Consider the following 16,861-nt stretch of genomic DNA (forward strand, 5'->3'; position numbering starts at 1 on the left):
TATATATCCTCACTTAGTCTTTAGAATAATAACTTTATTTTACGGTTAAAAAATTAATTAAAGAAAGTGCTCCACAACCAGCTTTACGCAAACAAATGCTCTAACATGCATTAAATACTGAATCTGTTAATTGTTTCATTACTAGATAAAATGGGCACTGAAAACATAGATTCAGAATCAGAGTTAGCAATTTGACGGTTTATATGGGATAGTAGAGATAGTATGTATATAGAACAAATTTGAAACAAATATGTTTAAATAAAACAAAAACTAAAACAAAGCTTCTTTAATTTCCTTGTTCATAATTTGAAGACAACTTCATCCTGTATTTTGCGAACGATTAAACGTATATTATGCTTCACAAATTTAGGTGTCTCCTTCGATTAAAGGTTTGTCGATTAAAAACCTGTCAAAAGGTTGAAAAACTGAGTAAATAAAATAATAAAAATAAACAATAACATGGCAGCACCATGCTCGATGACCCAGGTTCCTATATTGGTACTTTATCTATTAGAAGTACATCTATACATTATCGTACGCTCTCAAAACAAAAACAAAAATCAGGACAAACCAGCCATCACTGGATTGCATCGGATAATCCATTCACAGGGAAAATGCGAAACAATCGTTTATCGGTTGTTCCCAGGCTTTCCCGTTTTGGTATGTTTTGCTTTTCCCACTGCGGCTGTTGCCTCTGCTCACTGTAGCTCAATGACATGCGTAACACGTGACCACAATGCTATCCTGGGAGGAAGCAGCAGCCAGCCAGCCAGCCAGCGCCACCATTATTGACCTTGGCCTAAAAATGTTTATGCTATCTTGCACAACACACACACACACATACACACGCAGAGCCTCATGTTCGAAGATAAGCGCTGAACGGCACGAGCTACACCGACACGTGCAGGGTACATGGAAATGCATAACCACAGCACAGCACAGCTACACTGTGCCCCAGTTACTTTCTTGAACGAAACACCCAATGTCCACGGCCCGAAAGCTTTTCCGTTTTACGGACAGCACACCCTTGCCCAGGTGCAACAAATGGGCGGAAATGAGTTGCGCCATTTTCATCCTTCGCTTGGAGAGAACAGATAGGGCGCGACAATAACAATGAGCGGAGGAGAAAAGCGCTTCAAGCAGATGGTAGAGGAGGCAACAGCCTTATCGGGAAGCGCCCACAGCTTCCGCCCGCCGTTGGGTGGGGCGCTTGTATATGTCTGTGTGTGGGTGTGTGTTTAAGCGAGAGCACACGACGACAACGTATGACGTCAGACGCGTCGTTTACCCGGGGCCGCGCGCACATTGTTAGCGCTCCAGTGGAAATTCTCATCCGTCGCGTAATGAAAGAAAGGACCGCTGTTGGGGTTGCTGTTCCGTTACAGTTGCCGGTCGCTATGGTCGATTTTGCTGGATGCTGGCGAAATATGTGTGTGTTCAGTGAGATGGAAATTGCTCTCCCTTTTCGCTCCTTTTCACTTCCCTCTTACGCCTCTCGCGTGTGATGTGCGCTAAAGGCACGAAGGATACACTCGTTCGGGCGCGGTTTAGACACCCGGGAGTGTTCACACTGAGCGTGTGTGTTTGTGTGTCAGTGTTCGTGTGTGATATAGTGCTGCAGCTGAAGTTTACTAATTATTTTTAATTGTTCTCCGTTTTTGCCACACCACTTGGTGGGACATTTGCATGGGGCGTTCGGGTGAGTGCAACACGAAAACCTATCCTTCCAATTTCCCACCTTCGCTGCACGGTTCGGTTTGAGCTAGGTTTGTACCTATTATGAGGCGTATTTTTTTCTCTTTCTCTTGCCCCTGTTATGAGCCTGCCGTCGTCTTTGTTATGTCACCAGTTTTATGGGTTTTTAAGACGCTATTGAGAAATTTGCTATTTTAGTAAGGAACAAAGGCGCCATTGAGTGCAGGTGGTAGTTTTGTAGCGTGAGGGATTTTTGTGGTTTGGTTTGGAGTTTTATGAAGCGAATTTAAAATGAGCTATTTTGAGTCCTTTTGCCTGTATCGTATTAATATATTCTACCTTACGTAGTAAGCCAATGAGAAAATCTTGATGGTCATTTAAAAGGCAAATTAAATGTAATAGATTATTCTGAATTAAACAGCAAACATCGATTCGATTACATTACATTAGGTTCCTTTAAAAACTTTTGATTTCATGATCTAATTTCACGCAAACGAACGTATACATATCGAGGAAGGGATGTTAAATTATATTAACATATCAAATATAGTTCAATTTGACTCAATCTCTTGTTTGCCTAATGAAAATTGATTTATTAATAGTTTGATGCAATAAGCAATATATTTTGCTGCTTTTTTAACGAAATTTCTTCCAAAACCTGATGTTTTGTATCATATATTATCTATAATCATTGGCTCAAGAACTAACTCTAATCCCTAGTCATCCATAGTTAGTACATCTATTATTCCACATTTTCAATTCGATTTTTAAGTTTTAATTTCCGTTTTATTGCAAAGCTGATTCATCTGAGCTATTTTCCTTTTCTCAAATCACTTAATATTCGTCTCGTGTGCATTGACCTCTAGCAATATCACTAGTGCTACACATAATGCAAACAGCTTAAGCTTAATAGCTGTGTTTAGATCCAACACGGTAACAACTTAACAATAAATCAGTTTCTGCATCTTAAAAACAAAATACAAGATCAAAAGCACGGTAGCGCTTAAACGGAATGATTTTCAAAACACACGAAACACACCCACTCCGGAATCGATTTAGTGCAACGATGAAGTCATTTGCAAAAACGGCCCACCCATGCAACACATCTCCTCCCCCCCCCCCCCTTAGCGACGCGCCGTTGCTGCATCCGAACGATCATGTCTGTATGCGCTGCCCATTTCCCCAGCACACTCGACTGCCCGTCGAGCCAGACGGAAAAAGGCGGAAAAAGGGACACGGAACCATTTTTCGATCTCACCCTCGGTCTCCCACCCCCTCCCGGGTGCAATCCCAACAGAGCCAACTAGCATTTGGCAAACGGCCAACAATCAGCGCCACAACGAAATGCCCCAAGCGTCAAGACGATCACGGCGTTTTGCAACTCGATTATGCACGTGATTTGTACAATAAGATGTCACCAACTTTCACCTCTCCGCACCCTGCATTGCGGTCCCTTCCCGACCCTCTCTCTCTCTAAGCGCAACTGCTCAGTTTTCGGTTGTGGACCAACATTTTGCTCTCGGATGTTGGGCGCTTCATTTATCAATTATCTTCAACCCGACGACGACTTTTGCCCGGGCGGGCCAATTGACAACATGCGAACTTGCAGCTGGGTGGAGTGGGTTGGTGATTTAATTTTCCTAATTACCCCAAAAAACGACCGGCTCGGCGGGCACTGTGCCGATTGTTCGGGAGCAGGGATGTGAGCTGCTTGACCATATTGACCGTTTGGTGACATGGAAATTAATTTACGTAAAGCTGGTGCAAGTTGAGGTTGAGTTCAAATTCAATTTGCTTCTCGTGTGACATGGAGGAGCAGTGGTACAGTGGTAAGGGGCTATGATGTTATTTATTTTCGTTTGATGAACACGATGACGACAAGACCCTCCCCGGAGGAGATAGGCAATTCAAGGATCAGAGTGCAAAGGTGGTATTGGCGTGGTTCTAAAATCAATCAATGTGGTTTTTTTGTATCTGTGGGCGTAGACAATAATTTCTTAAGAAATTCAAACCGCGAATCTCCATGAGAGTGGAACGTTTAAAAGTAAATTAGGATTCTTTGTGGCTATCAATACGTATGGAGATGCCGAAACTGACTCCGATTTCCAATTTCCTATTTCGATCCCAGAGCCGATTCCGGAATCGATGCCGGACCTACTATCCGGAATTGATTCCAGAAAACTTCGGAGCTAGCCAGAATGGAATCCGACGAAAACTTCATTTTCCCATCACTAGGATGCATGGAAAAATCTAAATGTTAGGTCATGTATGATTGAACTTTTCTACTGAACTTTCGTCTTTCCCCAAGTTACGCGAATATTGCATTCTGGGGATGTTCATGTAATTCTAATATCACGTTTTGCAGCCAGAACGTTGTTGATAAATAGTTATTTTTCAATGAATTTAGTACTCTTATGCACCTAACTACTTATTTAAGCCAACTCGGTTAGAAAATTCGGATATTTCTGTCTTTTTAACGATTCTAAACATTATTTATTTTGCCAATTATTGACTTATGAAGTGTCGAAATAAAAAAAAATCACGTAACTCAAGTGTCGCGTGATTTGGGGAAAGACTGTAAAGTATAAATATCTTTTTCAAACAAGGCGAAAAACTATGTAAAATGGGGATTATCAAGGCAGTAAAAAGATTTTGACCTTTTTGACGTCTAATAATTAGTTTAGTTTATGAACTATGACTATGAAGCCCTCTCGAGTCAAAATTTGTTTGTTAATGAAACGATTTAGTTCGGTGATTCACTCTAATATAGAGAAAAGTATCTTTCATTTGGATATGGAAAATTAAACCCAGTTGAAGCATATCCCCACTGAAACAGCCTGACACACCACACCATCTTTCGAATTTAAACCATCAAAGGGGCCTATGTTAGTAACGCGAAAACCAGCAGCCTCTTCCATCATCGGCACGAATTCATTCTAATGATCATTCACTGTCACACATGACTCTATAATTAGATGGTTGACCGATCGATCGATAATTGATTGGTGAACCGTCATGTTTCCCCTAAAGGGAAAGGCTTCACATTAAGAGGCACATCACGTAGCGCCGTAATTGTACAACGCTTCATTCATTCAATTGATTCGTTCTGTTTCTGTTTCCTTAAACTCCAAACAAGCGCCACTCTTACGACAAATGACATGGCGCGCAGAACGACCCAACTTATCCAACACACCACCGATCGATGCAACAGCGACCAAATGGTCAGCATAAAACAGCACACGTTTGCTTCAAAACGTCGCAATGTGTCCCAAACACGGCCGCGGGACACGATGTTAGACGGATGAGGTCACACAAGCGTGCCGGAGCACGCTGAAGGTGAATTCGAGTGAGGACACTATCAAAACACGACCCCCCGCAAGACACAGCAACGGACGGAATCGGTAACGGCAAAAGTCAAGTCAGTTAATTTTGACAACGCCCGGGACAGGGAAAATCGATTTGGTTCGGCACGCAACCGGCAACGACCGCCAGTCCAGTGGATCCTGCCAAACAGTGCTCCGTTTCCGTGCCAGTGCCGGTGGTTGTCCTGATGGGTCGAGAGGAAAAGGTTGTTCATAGCAACACGCGGCAAAAAATTGGGCGATTTTCCTCAAATAGAACGAAAAAGATAGAACTGAAATTTATTTCAAAGGGAAATGTTCAATACCCTGTTCATTAAATCCTTCCTTTCCATGCTGGTGCAGCACAACACACACACACACATTGAAAATTTGCACCACCGTACGAAGGCGCCGCGGCATTTCCTCGAACATTCCAACCTCGGCAGGGAACCACACACATTTACATAACGCCAACATTTTGGTACAAGCCAAGGTATGCAACGGTGCGGGAGTAACTGTTTTTGGCAAGTAGCCAACCCTGCCGGCCCAAAGCCGAATACCGCAGGGGGGAGGGCGCAGAAACGGAGCTTTCACGTGTCATGCGGCGATTCCTTAGACCCGCCGGAGCATGTCGTGCAAAAGGATAAGGACAGGAATGCAAATTTGTCCACCAAGCGTCATGTTGCGACGTTCCGGCGTCGTGGTCGGTGGTGTGTGGTGATCGAAATGCCTGCGGGTTTCTTCTCCCGTTTTTTTAGCTCTGGCGACTGATAACCGAATGCCCAGGCCAGGCCAGCAGAGCACAATAAACGCACCGGGGGCGCAGTGAAGCGTAATGAGAAAAGTTGCTACCTCTTTTTTGTGTTTTCTTGCCTTTGTGCTATGTCGCACTTGCTTTTAATTAAACGCTCTTTGCGGGGGGTTTTGCGTGTCGTTTTATGTGTGCTGTAATAAAGAAGCAAAGTTAAAATGGATTGCTTGAGGAGATAGTGTGTCACCGAAGCTAGCGGGCGACACGCTTTTCCGTTTCTCATCCTATTTTTGTGATTTACCATCGTGTTACCTTATCTAAAATTGCTTTCTGAGTCTTATATCATGTAGATTCCTTGAGAAGTGTCCTTTAAAACGCAAACAAAAGAACTATCAATGTATCCAATGGTCATGCTTAGCCTGATGTCGATTAAACCGTTCTCTAGACGGAACGCCAAACCATCCAGACCGTCGAAAGCTCCACGCCCTTCTCGCTCTTCGGCAAAGAGGGCGAATCGAACTGTTCAAAAATCGAGCGCAAAACCGCACGCGACGAATACTTACAGTGCAATGCAAAAAACGGACACCATCCGGAAACTAATCCACAAATCCTTGACAAACGGGAGTTGACTGGTGACGATGGCGTGGGAAAATGGAAGAGCTCGGATCTTGCGGACAATGCGTTTGTACCAGGTCAAGGCTTCACTGTACCATAAAACCACAGCAGTATCCTTTCCTTGTTGATTTTCCAAATATTTTCCGCTCACTTATTCACTCACAACATCCAGATTGTGCTTGATTTACACGACCGCACTGTGTACTATTTTTCTTCACTGATAAGCAAATGAATCTGCGTACTACACTGTAGCCACACTGCTGCTACTGCTGCTGCTCCTGCTGCTGCTACTTCGATGGGCTCGAGAATCGATTCCAACTCAGCAATCGAAGCTCGACCTCAAGAGCAAGAGCAATCACGCTCTCCGCAAGCAGCTCTCGCTAAGCGCGCACTCACTCTCTCACTCACTTTCTCGCTCTCTCGCTCTCTCTCACTGCAAGACTCCACTTTCGCTCTCCCTCATTTAGGGGTGGCTTTTTTTTCAAACCTTTTTTTATTGGTGTGTGCGTTGGGGATGCTTTTCTTCGTTTTCCCACGATGTACCGCGTTTTGCTCGCTTTTAATCACTCTCTTGCTGTGTTTTTTTTTCTTCTTTAATCACGCACACACTCTTTCGCTCGCTCGCACTCGTTTTTATTCACTCTGTATCCTGCGCTTTTTTTGTTGTTGGTGCTGCACTCGCACTACTGTACAGCATACGGATTCGCCTTTTTTTGCTGGGCTGTACTTTACCCCCACAGGCTGTGGAAGGATAACATGAAATATAAGAAATGGAAAACACACACACACACTCATACAGAAAGGGAATATCACATTCTAACAAGCTCAATCAAAGCAAAGATTCCCTTTTGTACAAAAAAAACGACTAGGAAAATTGGTGAAAATTCCCCTACCCAACGGTGAGTTTTTTGATTTGCTATTGAAATGGGAATGAAAAACGAACGGTGTGGATCAGTGACGCAGGGACAAAAAGCAGAGAAAATTTAGGGGGATTGGGAGGGGAGGGGGGGGGGGAATGTCAGGATCCGTTGACAGATTGACGAGACTTGCGTGAAGGTTTGATGCTTTGTGCAGCAAGTCCGCAGGGGAGCACTTTTCTTTTACTCTGCATTATTTCGACTACACTCTTCTTTTGCACCAAATTCCAGAACAGGAAAAGCTACAATTCAAGCTTGAACCAACGTCTCTGCCACACAAAATCGCCACTGCAACCGTACGTTTCCCTACTGTCTCACCCACGCAGGACACTTTCGCTCCACCTCAGGAACTTTTTCCCCCTGCTTTGGCACACAGTCACAGTCCGTCGTTTGCCTTCGATCAAACAAAATGTGTCGTTTTCTTATTAGACTTTTGTTGCTTTTTCCACCAGTGCTACTGGTATTGCCTTGGTTTTCTTTTCCAATCCTTCCTCACCTCTCTCCTCGCTCTCTCTCTCTCTCTCTCTCTCTCTCTCTCTTCCACTGTGAAGGCGAAGGGTGAATCCCTGCGACAACTGTTAGCAGCCCGACCAGCAGAAAGCCCCAACACGGCCTCGACGTTTACACGCTCGGCTTGCACTCAACGTACTGAAAGGCGGCCCCCGAGCAGTGGCCCGACCGTGTCGAACGATCTCCGTGGGCACTCATTTGTGCCGTGCCAGGATACTGTGAGTGAAATTCTCATAAACGTGTGTGCGTGTGTGTGTGTGTGTGTGTGTGTGTGTGTGAGAGAGAGTAACCTTCTGTACGTGAAGGCTCGTCCTCGTGCGGGCTTGGAAGCTTTGGCAGTTTGGCGTTGCGTAACAGGGTACCAGCAAACAATGCGGCTTTGGGGATTGGAATTGTCGTGTAAAAAAAGGGGGGAGAAGGGTGTGACGGAGAGCGGAGAAAAGGATGTTTCCCTTCACCGTCGTTACTGATGGGAACACTGACCTCGGATTATGCGATGGTGATGGTGATTAGCTTTTTAGATAACCGTTGCACGATTACACACACACAGGTTATAAAGGATTCGTATGGGGGTAAAGTAGGAGGCATTTATCGGAGGGAAAGAGCGGGAGGATGTTTTTTGTTCAATGAATGAAGCGCCTTTTTTGTTTGGTGCGGTGTATAACGGTGTAAGTGATTTTGTGAAGGCAACGACACGGCTTTGTCACTTTTAATGATTATTGACCAATCTGATTGGGTAGCCCATACAGATTGTATTACATTTGCATGTTTGTTTTGCAACTTTCGTTTAATGCTTTTCTCAAGAACCTGCTAAAATAGGTACAGAAATATTTTAAGAAGAAGTAAGTTGGGCTAATATGCTTACATAACATGAACTCTACATTTTGATAATAATAGTTAGTTTGGCCTGGTTACAAGGCTACGCAACTAGACTTCAAACATCCCCTTTACTGTAGAAAGTGTGCCAAAATTAATGGTGTCGAAACCAAATTAAACTGATATACTTATGACCCCTTGTACCCCTTAAGAGACTTAAAAGCAAAACCAAACCCATACAGGTCCTGACACAGATACATAACCTTTTCTGGTTCAAGAACTGCACATTATCTAATGCCGGTCCTGAAACTGATACTGAACCTATGCCGATCCAGGCACCGATACTGAACCCATACTGATACAGGAACCAATGCTGGTCATACCGGTCCATGAACTGTTCATGAGCGCATCCCGGTCTTGGAACTGGTCATGAAATCATAGCAGTCCTAGAACTGATACTGAACGCATATCGGTCCTGGAACCTATCATGAACCCATACTGGTTCTGGAACCGATCGTAAACCTATCCTTATCCTGGAACCTATCATAAACTTATATCGATCCTGATATCTATCATGAACCCATATCTGCCATGGAACATATCATGAACCTATCCCGGTACTGGAACCTATCATGAACTCCTAGCGGTCCTGGAACTGATACTGAACGCATATTAGTCCTGGAACCGATTATATACTCATATGGGTACTGGAACCTATCACGATCCTATCCCGGTATTGGAATCTATCATGAACCTATCCCAGTCCAGTAACCGATCATGAATCCTTTACCGGCTCTGGAACATATCTTGAACCCATACCGACCCTGGATCCGATCGTGAAGCCATACCGATCCTGAAATAGCTCTCAATTTTGTTCAATTCCTGAAACAGTACCTGGAACTGTTACGGATTTGGAACGATGCCTTGAACCTTGATTTGGGTCTGGAATCGTTACAGATCCAGTTCCAGTCGACAAACCATACCCGGTAGCAAATGTGCTGCGTAGGAAAAAGTGTAGGATATTTAGTAGAACTATCATCTCTAGAACAGGTTGATGATTTTCAACTGCCAGCGTTTCGACGCGTACAAAAAACGAAAAAAAAAAACATGATAGGGTATGCAACATACATGATCTATGGTCATTTACTATATTCCGTAAGATTAGAGATAGATTAGAGATATAGAAATATTCGTATAAAACATTAACTAAGCCTGATTAAACACAATATTGCTCAACATTTCCCATTGCATCGTGTTCCAAAAACCTCCAAGACCAACGACAAGTGAGCTTCAACATTTAAATTTTGTAATTAAAAGCCCATTGTTGAATCACTTCTAACGTACGTATTTTCCCGTTTTTATCCCCCAGCCAGAATGTGGCTTCAGCTTTCCTTATCGGGAAACCCCAAGTTCACACGCATCGTCACATCTTCCCTTATTATCGGCCGTTCGATAAAAGGGTAATTTCCGCACGATACTCCACGGACTAGCACACGTACTGGGGGCTGTAAATATACGACCCATTCACCGCATATGTAGCACACCTGTTCCGATAAGCGACGGCTATAAATAGAAGCTATGCTATGATAGTCTTATCACGCTACGGGGATAACAGTGCACGCTTCCCGCGTACAGTAAGCGGGAAAAACTCGCAGCGACATAAGGAACAGGTTGTACAACGATACACACCGGCGATACATGTCAGTGATAAGGTTTTTTTTGTCTAGTTGGAAGACTTCCCTGTTCTGTTTGTTTCAATGTTGAGCTGCGAAGGTACGGAAAAGGGTATGTTGTCGAGGGTGAGCATTGGGGGCAAAAAAGGTAGGTCCATGCCACTGGTTTACCGTTTGCTGAGTATCGATATCGATGAGACTTTGATAAGCAAGCATATTTGTGCCAACTACTCTCTTACAACGGCAGGATCGTTGCAAAAAGAGAGAAAAATAGAAGAGACAAAGAGAGACGGAAAAAACCTCGCCGGAACAGTGTTCTGTTACGGAAAACAAACCAGCAGCATGTTCGACTGGGAGCAAATATGTTTCACCAGACCACCACCATCAGGCCTCATCCCTCGGCCGAGCGCATGTAGCAAGTGACACGTCCATTCACTATAACAAGGACCAAGATTAAACACGTACGAAGCCACTCGAGCTGAGCGTAAGCACGGAGCTCTTCAGCATTTTCCCGGGAGGATAGCTTCGGAAAGGATATCACCACCAACTAACCAATACTCGCACACACACACACAAAGCCACAGTTGAACGGAAAGTCACATCAATGGAAAGTCAGCATTATTTCGTGTCGAGTTCTCAAAGGAAGGAACACACTCTCGCTCCAAGCTGAGATCCACTTCGGGCTGGAAACGCTCTCAAAAGCTCTCACAAAACCAACCGCGTGCACGAGGGTAGGTGAGGGCACGAACTCACCAATCAGTGACGTCATTCCGGTCCCGGGCAAAAGAAACATCCGCCGAACCACGCGATGGACGGACATCACTCAAGCTGGGTACTCTCGTGCAATCACACGAACGATTTGCAATGTCTGATTTGCACCGAAACGCTATTATGCTATTAGCCATTTTGCTCGGAGTGTGCTTAGAGGTTGGGAGCGAAAAGAGCGCAACGGGGCAAAGGCGCACTCACATTTGACAGTTAAGCGCACGGAGCGAGTGTGATTTAAATGTAGCGCCTTAGCAACCAATGAGCTTTGAAGGCCGACTGTATCCTCCTCAGCAGGCTGGGCAAACGATGGGAGGAAGCGCTTAGCGAGTTTTGTGTTTTTGGCGGGCATCAGACGTCTAAATTTTTAGTGCATTACCCTACTCGTCCAATGAATCTAATCTTTCTCTACGGTTACACGGTCGCCGGTATCGGGTTGGCCGTTTCGCTGCTTTACCTCGGCCTGTACAACATCTGCCAGCAGCGCAACCTGCGCCTGGTGCTGGAGAGTGCAACCTTTCGGCAGTTCTACGAAGGGTAAGCTGCAAGCGCTGAGGGTAGTTTTTGTGATTAACAGTTCTTGTAACCTTTCTTTTTCCTTTCTTTACAGTCACCGGCTCCATGCGGCGGCACAAAAATACTCGAACCGTCATCGCACGAAGCTGATCACTCGACGCGCGCTGCACAAAATCAATCAACTCGCCCCGCGGGTGCATCTACTCTCGGAGGGCCCCCGCTGGAAGCTGATCTACACTCCCGCCGGCGAAGTGCGTGCCATTCCCCTCTGACGCCATGTGGGAGTGGTGCAGTAGGAGGAAAGCAAAACTATCTGCAACTGCATGTGTGCAAACGGGCAATAAATCATACCGCACGGGAATGATTGTCGATAAGTGTGAACGTTTTTTTTCCCCGGGTACATGCAGGGAAATGCAATGAACCGGTCGTTGCACACACACACACACACGTGCAGTACGTTTTGTTTTCAGTGCGAAGGATCCCCTTGGGAGGGACCGTTGGAAAATGTTTTCCGGCAGCATGTGGTGAGTGTATCGGGGCGTATCTGGCAAATGTCATCATGTCAATCAACGGCTGCCGGCTGCGGTGAAAGCGGTCGAATGAAGTAAGTCCGGAAAAGAAATAATTTATAATGTTAATTGTTTGTTGATATTGAACACGTTGCGATTTGAGATGGATTGATTTGGAAAAAAGCATTTTTCCGCGTAAATATTTTAAAGCAAATGGTCCATTCGATGATCCTGGGAAAGTGACTGTGAAATATTTTCTGTTTGAAACGCATATTGGACTACTAAAAAAGATCGGTTAACTGTGAAAATTAATGTTCAGCCAGCACCAATGACAATGACGATGACTAAAAGCCATGCTAAACGTTATATTTCATCGTGGAAAATGTTGCAAATAATTGGGAAATACAATATCCTCTCTGTTTAATTTTTATTGGCTCATATTTTGATGAGTATTTTGGGTCAATTGTACAACACATTCAATCACTAAATAGACCTTTAGCCTGGTTTACAGCTCCAATGAAATTGATCGTGAATTTTGGTGTTTTTTTTGCTGTACTTTATTAAATATTCATCAGAATATGGCTTGTCCTACACCAAAAGAAAGGGAATTAAATTCCTCAACTATAAAGCATCCCCAATTAGTTGGGAAATTAAATATCTTTTATTTTGGTGTATGGTAAGCATAATTTTGAGGAAATTCAATGATGTCCACTTTCAAGCAATGGCAAAAGCGATTTTTAAGGGCTACATTTTTGACACGATTTTAAAATTTATCAATGATAACACACTCATACTCACTTACCAAACAATAACATTGGGACATACATTTGTAGCTGTTCATGTGGAAATTGCTGAACAAATGGTACATCCCGTCATAAAACATATCAATCGATCTACAAACTACAAACTGTTGCATTCACGGGCCAATCCACATTTCCATAAATCATGCCCAACTGGCAGTCATGAGGAGCGTCATCCAAAGGGTGTCCATTGTTTGATCGAACTGATCCTTGTCTTAATTTCCTTCTCGACCTCCGAAAGGGTCAAAACACAGCACTCACGTTACGCTCAATTGACATTGACAGTGACTGGTGCCGTATGTGTGTGTGTGGCTCGTTTCCGTTTACTTTGCAGCAAGATGTTACAAGTGACCCCCCCCCCCCCCGCACACGCACACACTGGCAAGGCCAATACACCCAGTCTCCAGTGGCGCGAAAGTTCAAGTTGAGCTCATCAACCGACCACCCGTCCGAATGGTGCAGATGCGTTTCTGTTCTTCGCCGTGTGATCGTGATTTCTTGCACACCGACCGAGCCCACCCACCCAGCCAGCCAGGCCAGCCCGAACGCACCACGCAAGGTGTCAACGTGGTGGACGTTTTTATTAACCACTTTCTCGCTGCGCTGTGTGCAATTTATTCGTTAATGAACATAGCCGCCAACGATCGCACTGCTTGTCGCTGTTCGATTGACAGCGGAAGGGAAGGAATGGAGTGTCTGTTGGCTGCAAGAAATAACATTTGCAAAGAGCAAAACGATCACTCGCACCCGGAGTGTGATCGAAACTGATCGAGTGCGCAAATGGTAATTTCTGCACTTCCGGAAGATGTTTGCTCTTACGCGGTACATTGCGTTAGATCGGTCTTTGTTAGTTTATTACTGTCGTCTGCGGGCAATAAAACATTCGACGTGTGGAGTTTTTAGAGCTATTTGAGGGCAAGAGATTTGTGCTCAGTGCCGGGGAGGTTAAAAGTCATCGTAAAATACATTACAACGCGTGTGCGAGAAAAGTGAAATATTTGCTATTACATGTATTCTCTCTGTCCCGTAGAGGTTGAAGATCAACTTTAATTAAGACGAATTAATGTTTATTTACAGTGTTTTATTTGTAAATAACATGCAACGTTCGCTCTTTTGGCGTTGAGGATTTGAGAATTGGAAATGAAAAACATCACTTTTGCTTTGGAATAGTAGTTTAAAAATACTGATGCTCCATAGATTGATGGTACAACTGCATCGAGTTTTCATATGAATATAGCTTGAACTGTCTGAACATCTTAATTTATTTGACCAACCTTGACCTTTTTGCCACAGTTATGTTGTCATTGCCTTTGTTAATTGTTTTAATGGTTTACTCCAGCGGTCGGCAAACTTTTGAGACAAAGGGCCAACTTTAGTAAATGATCGAGTGCCGAGGGCCAGGTGAATACGGTTTTTATTATTGCGCTTAAATTATTATATTTTAATCTTTTAGAAACATTTTAGGTATTATTGTTGTTTTTCTGTAATTATATCATCCAAGTATGGTTCAAAATTAATGATACCTACTTTAAAAACTAATTCTAACCTTTAATCATTTGAGAATCGGCAATAGAGGGCTAAAAATGTGATCAGTCAAAAAATAACAAAATAGGATCAATATCGCTTCTTGAAGACCCCATCCTCCCACGCCGCAAAAAATATTGAATATATTCCGGGGATGATACAAAAGTCTGAAAGGCTGAAAAATTATCCAAGCAAACATAGATTCAGTAATTATAATAATGCTTTATGGACAAGTCAGATGTCATGCCATGTCAGATCGATTGATAAATTATGTTGCCCATGAGACAACAGAAAACTCTAAACATGATGACCAAAAAAGTGAACCAACCAACTTATAAGCGTGCGCGATCAACGCGTAGCGTTGATACCCCGTAGCGTCTTAAGTGGACTGCGTACAGAAGTCTGACGGCATAAGAACATTTCTGCGTATTGATCACCAACATCTTGGCACTATTAGGCAACAATCAAAGCATCGCAGGAGAGTCCAGGTTCATTTTTGAGGTTCCAAAAAAGCTAAAAATGAAGACAGAGGCACAAGTGGCTACATTACTGTGTTGTCTGGGCCGGGAGATCGATGCAACCCGCAAAACTGTGAAATAATATGGGAAAATTAACACACATATCAGGAAGTAGAAATCACGTCCACTGACTTCGCAATGGCAAACTATGACGCCAAAACTCAATGAGTTCATATTAGGTGAATTTCGGTAGAATTTCGACATGACACCCTAGTCCGCAAACTGGTACAACATCCGTCACATGTGTTCCATCGAATTTTTCTGGACCAACATGATGTAAAAGCTCTACTCTAACAATTTTATCGAGAAAACTTAGGATTCCAACAGGCATGTCTTCGTCCATAATGGCGAAAATTCCGGATAACTGATGAAAGGCAACTCCCAAAGTCTTAGATTTATTTGTCCAAGAAAGCTTAAAAAATTACCTTTCAAATTATGTACATGTTAAGAAATTATCTCTCCTAGATTTTTTCCACAGCCAGCCGAAAAAAAGGCATTTTTTTTCTTGTAAACGTTACGGGGATATTGATCACGAGTTCGAACATACCGAACGATCCATCATTCCATAATGCTTTAATTTAAGTTGAAAGAGTACGATGGTATAAAATGTTATTCTAAAAGATATTCAGATATTCATTTATTCTAAATAATGACCTCAAATGTGGCAGTTTTGTTCATTAATGAAGTCTGTTTGACTTTTCATTAAGGTAAATATTTTGGTCAAAATAGGAAAGACAGATTATGATAATATTCTACTTCCAAAGAGAAATCAATGCTCAGAAAGATTATATATCGAATAGCATAATAGTTTTAAGTTTAGCTTGAAAACTGGTCAAGGTTAGTAGTAAATTAGTAAATGATTGCAATGAAGTTGAGTGCACCATAAATTTTTTGAATAACTGTGTGTGTTTAAAAAATCGTGAAACAAAAAAAGACAAATTAAAAAGTACTAGTTAATTCCTAAAAAACAATCAACACATCCTCTATTTTACTGCATTAACCGGATTTTTTTAAGTAAATCGAAGAAATTTTCCACACAAATTAAACGCTAAATTTTGATGAAGAATTAGATAGGGAGGACAGAATTTGCTAAGCAGTTGTTAGAATACTTGAATCAAATAATTTTGTTTGAAAATATGCCAATACAAATTAGAATACTTGAATCAAATAATTTTGTTTGAAAATATGCCAGTTAAAGATAAAAACTATGATTTACTTTTTTTAGAACACATGTTTTAGTACAAACAGCTTTGAACTGAAAATGTGTATCTATATGTTTAAAAGATATTCTTTTTTCATTTTGCTTCGTTCATACGAGGCTTTTTGGTACAATCTGTTTTACTTGAACTTTGATCATTTCCTTTGCGCAACGCATTCATTTTTACCAACACAAAACAAGTTCTTTTCCCAGTGCCCCCGGATTTGTTTACCTCTTCCTGTGCCATTCCAGATGCACCAGACAGACGCCAAGGTCTGGTTAGCCGGCAGCAGTCAGCCCAATCATAACGCCAAGCGCCAGCCGTCTTAAACTGTAAACAAATAAATAAAACCCTACGATCAGGAGGAAGGCTTTACTGCGTGCTTTATCAACGTCTAGTACGATAAAATTTGCAAAAAAAGAACATGAAAAAATGGCTACACCACCAGGCAAGCCTACAGACAGTTCGGATTTGCGGGCTGCATAAGCGCCAGTGTCTGGCTGTCCAGCGCGCCGGTATCATACAATTCGTGCCCACCACCACTCTTTGACAAGAGGTTCGTTTCATACTTGGATGCGTCAGTCCATTCGCAACGGTCGTCCATAAAAAGGCGAACTCTGTGCTGCTACCAGTTTAATGCGATTTGTTATAAAAAAAGAAGCACGACCAGACACAGTCGACAGGTGTGGCAGGGTGGTGTTATGTTAACTTT

General features: G+C 43.0%; 2 protein-coding genes across 9 annotated transcripts in view; one reads left to right on the top strand and one right to left on the bottom strand.

Moving 5' to 3' along the window:
- Positions 1 to 16,861, bottom strand: part of LOC121594871 (G-protein coupled receptor 52) — a 47,144-nt gene that overhangs the window by 15,069 nt on the left and 15,214 nt on the right. For 3 of the 8 annotated variants that reach the window (XM_041918637.1, XM_041918636.1, XM_041918629.1), the window contains exons 1-2: positions 7,816 to 7,969; positions 6,351 to 7,143 (exon numbers count right to left, since the gene is read on the bottom strand). The gene's annotated coding sequence lies outside the window, so the exon portion shown is untranslated. Of the gene's footprint in view, positions 1 to 6,350; positions 7,144 to 7,619; positions 7,788 to 7,815; positions 7,970 to 16,861 lie in introns of those variants that run through there. The other 5 variants (XM_041918634.1, XM_041918631.1, XM_041918632.1 and 2 more) reach the window with 3 other exon arrangements.
- On the top strand, positions 11,355 to 11,960 carry LOC121594872. The gene is made up of 2 exons (XM_041918638.1): positions 11,355 to 11,620; positions 11,694 to 11,960. The coding sequence occupies exons 1-2, from the start codon at positions 11,475 to 11,477 to the stop codon at positions 11,869 to 11,871; spliced, it is 324 nt and encodes a 107-aa protein (XP_041774572.1). The 5' UTR covers positions 11,355 to 11,474; the 3' UTR covers positions 11,872 to 11,960.

The sequence above is a fragment of the Anopheles merus genome, chromosome 2L, assembly GCF_017562075.2.
Source record: "Anopheles merus strain MAF chromosome 2L, AmerM5.1, whole genome shotgun sequence".
NCBI lineage: Eukaryota > Metazoa > Arthropoda > Insecta > Diptera > Culicidae > Anopheles > Anopheles merus.

What these genes read in the sequence shown, in the direction of transcription:
- LOC121594872 (XM_041918638.1), top strand. Translation starts at nt 11,475, where the DNA reads ATGAATCTAATCTTTCTCTACGGTTACACGGTCGCCGGTATCGGGTTG. An exon ending in TTTCGGCAGTTCTACGAAGG is followed by an intron (nt 11,621 to 11,693) that starts GTAAGCTGCAAG and finishes CTTTCTTTACAG; the next exon opens with TCACCGGCTCCATGCGGCGG.